The sequence below is a fragment of the Camellia sinensis genome, chromosome 14 (genome assembly GCF_055761805.1).
Source record: "Camellia sinensis isolate YWXY chromosome 14, ASM5576180v1, whole genome shotgun sequence".
In the NCBI taxonomy this organism is placed as follows: domain Eukaryota; kingdom Viridiplantae; phylum Streptophyta; class Magnoliopsida; order Ericales; family Theaceae; genus Camellia; species Camellia sinensis.
In genome coordinates this window covers 20,045,259-20,054,156 of record NC_138974.1, presented here as the reverse complement: position 1 = coordinate 20,054,156, position 8,898 = coordinate 20,045,259, and the positions used below count along the sequence as shown (strand labels likewise).

Here is an 8,898-nt window from a genome sequence, read left to right as displayed (position 1 = left end):
TCTCTCCGTCAAATTCCATTCATGTGGGGAATTGTTGGAAAAATTGGTTTATATAGGCTTATTTTGGGCTATCTTTGAGCCCAAAATTTAGTGGATCCCGAAAGTCTTTTGGGCCGGGACCGAAGAGGTGAAGTGTTCCTTGCCGCGTGGCAAGTCACACGGTGAAGACGGTTCGTCAAAACCATTTATGAGTGAATGGGAACATGACGTCGTTTTCGAGTTCGTAGAATGAACATTTAAAGGTTTTATTATGAGTTTCCTTGTAAGGCTTGTCCTACATTGAAACTTTAAGAGAGGTTTGTTGAGTTTATAAGCTTTAGCCTACAACACTTGGATTGGGCCCCAAGGGGCACCCCAAGTTTGTAGAAGGGAGGAGTTATGGACAAAGTGAACCTTAGCCCAAACCACCACACACGCGCACGCCGCCGCCACTGTCTGTTCCTCTGGGTGTGGGTTGTGGGTCGGGTCAGTTCTTGTATTAATTTTTTGGACAAAATTCATTTGAATTTTTTCAAAAAATATTGCGGAAATTTAATTCAAATTTGAATTCCAATTTTTGTCCAAACTCTGTCCGAAATTCCTCAACAGATTAAAACTGTTTTTCAATTATTTAACTTCCAGAAACTGCCCAGCAGTTCCGGGTTTAACTATCCAGCAGTTAAATCTGTTCAAACAGGTTAGATCTGTTTGAATTTTGAAGTATACCTATTCGGTTCCTCACAGCACTTGTTGGATTCAAAATTACACCTGTTGGGTCCTATTTATACCTAGACTGTTCCAGCATTTTTTCCAATCCAAAAAATCAGTCTGCAAGTTATGCTTTTGCTGTCCAGATTTTATTCTTTGCATTTTAATCTTCATTCTAGTTTTAGAGATAATTTAAAGAGAGTATAAGAACACAAGATTCTAGTTCGCCGTACAAATTTGTGTGGAGTGCTACTACAAGTTTGTGAAGATCATTGTATCCTGGGAGATAGACGCCACTCAACCGTAAGTACCGTAGCGGGGTGAATCTGTCTTAAGAACAGAGTGTCACACACTCGACTTGGTCTTTTATTTTTTTTAATTCGGTTCGATAAATAAATTCGGTACGTTATTTATTTATTTGTTTGTTTTTGTTTCAATTTATTTTATTTACACAGAAGATTGTTCCAACATGATGAAGGCCTCTTTCATACTAATCGGAGCATTAGCGGCTGCCATGGTTGCGAGATTGAATCTCTAAGATCATAACTCAAATAAACAACGAAGGTGGTGGCGGCAGCAGTGGTGGTTGTAACAATCATGGCGGTGGAGAAGGCGTCAGCGTGGGAAGCAGACGAAGAGGCTACGACGAAGAGAGAGAGAGAGAGAGAGAGAGAATAAGAGAATAAGAGAGTGGGTGTGATATATGGTTGTGTGTCACTACGCTAAAACAGGGCATTAACAGCGGTTTTTTTAATGGCGGTAACGAAAACCGTCGTTAAAGGTACTATTAACGGCGGTAACGAAAACCGTCGTTAAATGTATCATTAACGGCGGTTTTATTACCGCCGTTAAAAAAACCGCCATTAATGCCCACTTTTAACGGCGGTAACAAAACCGCCGCTAATGCCCAATCATTACCGCCGTTAATGACGGCGGTCTTTGCCGGCGAAACTCCGGCGTGCTCCGGCGAAACCATCTACAATAAAGTAAAAGTAATGTTTAAATATTTATTTAGGGAATATATTTCATGAAGAGTGGCTATGGTAGAGTTGTTAGTGTGGGTGGATGAGAGGTTGAGGGTTTAAGACTTGGAGAGTGCAAGAAGAAAGAATTATTTTTTGAAAAATTTGAACCTATTTACGGCGGTAAAAAACTGCCGTTTTTGGTCCTATGTTACCGCCGTTTTTGGTCGATTTTTAACGACGGTAATTTACATTTTTACGACGGTTGTACTTTTTCCGACACGCGCATAAACGGCGATAACAAAACCGCCGTTAATACCGCCGTTAAAGGCTTTAATGGCGGTTTTACAGCATTTAACGGCGGTAAAAAACCACCGCTAAAGCCCAATTTTGCCGTAGTGTGTGAAATATAGATTCATAAACAAGTGAAGGACCTTAAGCTATAAAAAAATATATATATCTATTGTGGTCCTCTCTAGTTACTAAAAGTTAGAGAGGGACGGTAGACTAGATATCCCTTTATAAAACTAAATTTTAAAATTTTCTAAAAATATTTAATTTGAACTTATTCCCATTTCTCTATTTAAAAAAATTAAACCCTATTGCAGACCCTGTTATATATTTATTTATTTATTTATTAGTTATCACATTTAGCCTCCGTTTGGAAAATGGGTTGGCTTTTTGACTTTTTGGCTCTTTTGGCTATTTTAGCCTGGGCTAAAAAGCTTGGTTTGGAAATGGCTTTTTGGTTTTTTTGACTTTTTTTGTGAGAGAAGAGTGTAATGATTATGGGTTAGATGTGATGTTTTGTTTGTTATGGCTAAAATAGCCTATTTTGTCTTTTGTGGCTATTTTAGCCCCAACTTTCCTTGCCAAACGGACCCTTACTTATCTCTTTCTCTACATAATTTTTTTTTAAATCTCTTTGATTAAAACACAATCTAATAAAAATAATATTAAAATATATAATTAATTATCCACTAAATGAATTTTTTTGTGTTATGCTAATTCAGTTTTGATCTAATTTGTTTATTTATCTTGTTATCAATGTCATATTATGTCATATTCCTATTTGAGTTATACCTTATATAATTTTAAAAAATTTATGTCAAATTATTTAAGACAATTTTTTACTTAGTGGTATAATTAATTTATTAAATAAAAATAAATTAAATAAAAAATAATAATTATCTGGAGTTTGAGAGAAGGTGCTAGGCCCAGTACATGTATGGCTGATGGGTTTGCTATGTTATTCGGTTGTCCTGTATCTCAATTCACTATAATTATTGAATTATATAAAAATTTGAAGATATAAAAATCTTAAAATATATTCAATAATTATGAGAGAATTAGGATTATTTAGGGACAGAATCCTTGCACGTTATTGGGTCACATTTTGTGGTTGGTCGGCCGGCCTTACCTCCGACCTCTTGTCCGTCTAGAGAGAGAGAGAGATTAACTGTTGGTTTCTGATAGGATATCCATACAAAAAGTTTCATTACTCCATTGTCATCTTTTTAACAGTGAACCAACCACCACAATCCGATAGACAAAACAATTCTGTTTTACTGCTTTCGTATTTTTTGCCCAGTACCTGTTTGTTTTTTTGCGTAACAGACATATTGAAGTGGTATGTGTGGGGGTTAAAGGAGGAGGATTTGGTGAGTTGTGAAAGAATCTGATGGACTGATAGAATAGGAGGAGGAGGTGAGAGGGCCCCAGTTTCTGCAAGTTTTAAATTCATCATCTTCTTCATCAATCAATTTCCTCATCTTCTCTTTTCCCACTTGGATTCTCTCTCTCCTTTTAAGTTTTTGTTTCTTTACTCTGTAAGTAGTAGTAATAATAATAATAATAATAGATCTTTTTATTTTGTTGGTTACACCTAATTTTGCTTCAATCCCAACTACCCAGATCTCCTTCTCACCTTATTATTTTCAAATAGGTTTGTATTTGTTTCACTGCAACTCAGAGATTTGTAGATACGGGTCTTTGTATCTAGACCCATCTTTTCTTTTTTCTTTTTTTAATATCTTCTCCTTGAGATTTCCCAGTAGTCAGAGACACCCATAGTTTGCTCTGAATTCCCCACTCTCTGGATTCAACCAAGATTAGCTATTTAGTTACTCTCTGTCTCTCTAGATGTAATTGACAGGGCAAAGAAGCAATTCTTGAACTTTCTTTGGTTTCCAGATTGGTTTTTGTGAGCTCCACACGAGTTTGTTCTCCATTTTAGTTTAGACTTGGACAACAGCGAGGCCCACTATTTGGTTTGCTGGGTTTCGTGGAATCGATAAAAACCCAAGTTTTTGGAAAGGAAGTTGGAGATCCTTTTCTTGTTCTTTGAATGGTATTTGCCACTGCTTTCCCACAATTGATTCCTTAACTTTGATCATCATCATTTATGCCGAACTCAAATCCAACCCATAACCCAAATCCTGTTTTCAAATGTTTTTCTTCTTGATCACTGGCCTCTCCTTCATCTTCTTTTACAAGTCCCTCCCCCTCAAGCCCCTCCCAAAGTGGGCTCATGAGATGAGACTCTTATCCTTTTATTTTTGGAAAGAACTATCATTTTTTCACATTAGCAAATTGATAAAGAGCAGCCTCTTTGACAATTTCATTCCAATTCCGTCGACAATGGCAATGAAGAAGAAGACTCCGAGCTCAAAAGTTGAGAATGTTGAGGAAACAACAGAGACGTGTGTCCTTGATTTACCCGAATTGATTTTGGAGAGCATTCTAGAGAGGCTTCCAGCAAATGGGCTTTGTAGTATGGCCAGTGTATGCAATTCTTTGAGGGATAAGTGTTCGAGTGACCACCTTTGGGAAAGGCATATGAAGCAGAAATGGGGTCGAATTATCGGTCCTGCTGCACACCGCAAGTGGCAGTGGCATACAGCTTCCAGAAAAGATTGTGGCTTCCTTGATCGAAGCCAGCGAAGAGGCTTGATCAAGTCTCTTTCTCATCTCTGGCCTCTTTCGCTAATTAGATCAAATTTTGACAATATTAGCAAGAGGAATAGTTCTCTGCCCGTTGATTCAATTATGTCTTGGTATATTGCTCTTGAGACTGGCAAGTTCTGGTTTCCTGCACAGGTCTATAACCGTGAGGTATTGGCTGTAACTTCATGTTTTGGGAAAACAGAAAATGAAAACGATACCAAACTTGCAATTTGTTTTCCTTTAAAACCAATTTTGATCAAAAGAGTTTTTTTTTTTTTTTGGTTGTGCTACAGAATGGGCATGTTGGGTTTATGCTGTCATGCTATGATGCAGAGCTTTGCTATGATCCTCACACTGACACTTTCCAGGCCAGGTAATTGGAAGGATGTCCTTAATTGAACTTAAATCTCAATGATTCATTTTTAACTCTTTGTATTAATTACAATTTGATCTGGGTTTGTCAAATTCCTCTGGTTCTGTCAAATTCCTCTGGTTCATAGTGTCTTACGTTGAGCAGTGCTAACATATGTTGTGAGAAATTGGAGGTTGAGCTTTGTGTGATTTGTATTTTGCAGGTATCCACCACATGGAAGAAGGCCAGTTGCATTAGAGAACTGTGTGACTTGGGATAGGCTAAGGGCACCTCCTATCGATACTTCCCCTCATGATCTTCACAACTCTGATTGTTTGAATGAATTATGCCCCGGAGATCACATTGAGATTCAGTGGAGGAGAAACAAAGAATTCCCTTATGGTTCGTTTTTTGTGCTAAATTCTCTCATTCATTTTCAAATTCATTTCTTTTACGTGCCCAGAACCGGATACAACCCCATATGGGGGCATGGTTGTGTCCGGTTCTATTGATAGATTCGGTGCACTTGTTTGGATTGTTGAGTGATTAGTAGATTTCATTAATGAAAAATAAAGAACAAACAAAAGGGGAAATCTACAATAGACGGCGTGTTTGGCTCTAAGTTAGATTTCATTTACTACTTTAAACAGCTGTTAGTTGCTTTTTTTTATTTATTATTATTTAATTGGGAATATCAACAACAGTGATCCACAATTAATATACAAATTTCATTTTGTCCTCTTTCCTCATGGTGGAGGAGCAGTCGTTGTTAGGTGGCAAGTTTTGTCAAAGATGGAAAACTTCATATGTTGGAAGTGATTCTTCCCTGAGCTTTCTTTGAAACGCAACCAAAATGTATTGGATTCTCAAGAGACAAATAAATCTATACACCTAACTGATTAGATGTATTTGTGCCATGTGCATGTATGCAGGTTGGTGGTATGGTGTTGTAGGTCACTTGGAATCATGTGATGGGAGTGACAATTACTGTAGTTGTCATGAAAGTGGTAAGTTTATTTCATCTTTTATTTACAAATTTTGTATAGATAGTAAGAATTTTCTCTCCCTTTCTTGAGTGTAGAACTGTTAAGTAGACGACTAATACATGAACTTGGAAAGGGCGGTTTGGCCGAAAACAACTTCTCTAGAAATGGGGGTGAGGCCATGTGCATCTTACCCTCCCCAAATCCCATTTTAAACAGACTCTCGTGCACTGAGTCACTCTTAATTAACTAATATATGAACTTGGGAGTGTTTTTAAGTTCCTCGTCTTTCAAGGTATTAAATTTTCTTTTCTATGAAAGCATTAACATCTTGCAAAATGTGGTTGAGAGCACTTTAAAGATATCATCACAAATGAGACCTTAGTTCTTGATATATCCATTTCTTGACTCCTTTCTTTCAGTATGTGGGTCACCTTATGCGCAATTTAACTGGTCCTCCTTGACAGTATGTCTTAATTTTGTTCAGCAGTGTCATAAACTGTGTATCAGTTGAGTATTTAAGGCCAGTTAGGCTGAAAGCTACTTTTGTTCCCTCTGAGGCACTGTTTGGTTGTAGTGTTGGAATGATTATGCCTTCTTCCCTATCAGTTTTTAAGTTTTTCTAATGATTTTTTTAGGCGACATTCTTGGCAAGCTTGTTTACTTTTTAATATAAAATGACCAAATATACCCTTCATAAGAATGCATTATAATGCAACATTATCTCCAAATTTTGCACCAATGAAAATTGTTAAGAATTTGAAAATCGTATTTCTAGAAAATATATTTTCAATAATTTCAATCAATTAAAGGATTATGTTAATTTTAATCAAATGAAACTTTGATGTTATTTAGTTTTTTTGTGCTATAAAAGCCCAAAAGCCAACTTCAAGCGGACTACTTAGGCTATATTTGGATAATGGATTTGGAAAGGGGAAAGGGAAAGGGAAAAAGTGAGTAAAATGTAATTATATTTCATTCACATTTCACCCACCTTTTTCTTTTTTCCTTTCCAAATCCCTACTCAAATTCATGATTTGAATATAGCCATAAGGAGGGTTGATGTCCCTACGCTATTATTGCAATTGAATCTTCATAGAATTTTAGACACCCAACTTTACTTCTTGTACCCACTTTGACCTTCCATTTTTTTTTTTTTTGGTTATAGATACCCACCTTGACCTTACTGCTATAGTTAAAGATGTTTATTTATATGGTTTTTGAATTTCTAGTTAAAGCCCATTTCGGCTAATGTGTGCTAATAGGAATATCCTCCTCTTTCTTGTTTTACTTATCTATTCCCCACTTATATGTGTACATTGGCACCCATTTTGGAGTGTCTGTGCTTTCGTAGCATGGGAGTTACGTTTTGAAAGGTAGTGAATATATCAAAATGATATAGTAGAAGATAACTAAAACACTATGACTGTTATTATCATTGATGGAAAAGTTGTAATCATATATGAGATTTGTTAATTATAATGCATATGACAGGCACAGTGGTGCTGGAGTTCAACCAATACGCTCCTGGTTCACGGTGGAGACGAACTTTCCTCAACCGGAAAAACCATCGCGAAGAAGGAAATGAGGCAGATGGGTTTTATGGCGGAGTTAGAAAACTTCACAACAAAGATGAGATTTCCACGTGGAGGGAACTTTGGCCACCAGAAGTTCTGGAATAGGCCTCAAATTGAAATAAGGCTTAATACCACTACTGATTGCAGTATGGACATAGAAGGTTAATTTCATTCCTATTTTCCAGTTCAGTTGCATCAATCTGGAGTCCTTGGTTGTTTGGTGCAGCTTATATAAGTTGGTTATAGCTTCTTTTTTTATTTTCGAAGTCTGTGCCGGACTATGTAGTTCAACTTCTACTTACAGCTTATTAGGAAAAAATAGCTTAAATAAGTTGGGGAAAAAAAAAGTTGATTATTTGAAGTTGGGGGAGAAGTGCTTTTGGTTTCTACTTTCTAATTATCAGTTTTCAGCTTACAAAAATTTGCACCAAACAGGTTTCTCTTCTCTTTTAGCTTAAAAATATTTTTCCCGTGGTTAGTGATGGAACTGAGGTTTTACTGGGCAACATGGATGCTGGCATGCTGCACCTCAAAACTGCACAGTTTTGGGTGTTTTAAGTTAAAAAATATAAGTTTTTTCTACAATTCAAACTTAATGCCCTCCATAATTGCATGGTTTTGAGGTGCAATTTCACTGTTGCCCAGTAGGGACCCCAATTCTGGAAAATTAACATGGATACTTCGTGCAACCAAGCAATTACCATCTCTGTGTATTTGTATGATAATTTACCAATTTGTATACAAATATATTCGATTATTGAATTCCATTTGGTTACCTGTAGAATGTGTTAGAATTTGAAGTTTTATAGTGAATTATGTCAACCCAAGTGGTTGTTGGATTACAAAGTTCTTTGATTTTTCTGTCTGTTTTCTTTTACTTCTTCTGTTTTCTTGGCAAAAGGCAACCTGATAAAGCAGTGGTATCAATGCATCATCTTTGACACTATAGAAGCAATCTCTCTCTCTCTCTCTCTCTCATTTGTGTGAAGAGGCTACTGTCAAAAACAAAGGTTAGTTTTTGTCAAAGCAATCAATGTCTCATTTGTGTGAAGAGGCTACTGTCAAAAACAAAGGTTAGCTTTTGTCGAAGCAATCAATGGCTGTACTGTACAACTATTCAAAGCACTGATTGCTTTGTCAATAGCCTCCCTCACTTTAGCAATAGCCATGCCCTTAAGTTTAAATTAGAATGATCACACTCCTTTCTGATTAATAAATTCAGTGGTGATTAAGAGCTCTAATAAGAGCACTAGTGATGTGACAGCATAAAAAAAAACAAAACAAAACAAAACAAAGGTCAAAACATCAAATCACACACTGGGACCCACAGGTTAGAGCTCTTTTAGAGCTCACAATTTAGAGGTCTAAAGCATTTTTCTTAATAAATTACA

General features: G+C 36.5%; 1 protein-coding gene across 1 annotated transcript; it reads left to right on the top strand.

Annotated features, from left to right (window-relative positions):
• The first annotated feature begins 2,650 nt into the window (after nt 1–2,650).
• LOC114257172 (F-box protein At2g32560) lies at nt 2,651–8,353 on the top strand. Its single transcript, XM_028196946.2, has 5 exons — nt 2,651–4,763; nt 4,889–4,968; nt 5,171–5,349; nt 5,880–5,954; nt 7,425–8,353. Exons 1-5 carry the CDS (start codon nt 4,098–4,100, stop codon nt 7,610–7,612), a joined length of 1,188 nt encoding a protein of 395 aa, XP_028052747.2. The 5' UTR covers nt 2,651–4,097; the 3' UTR covers nt 7,613–8,353.
• The last annotated feature ends 545 nt before the right edge of the window (nt 8,354–8,898 follow it).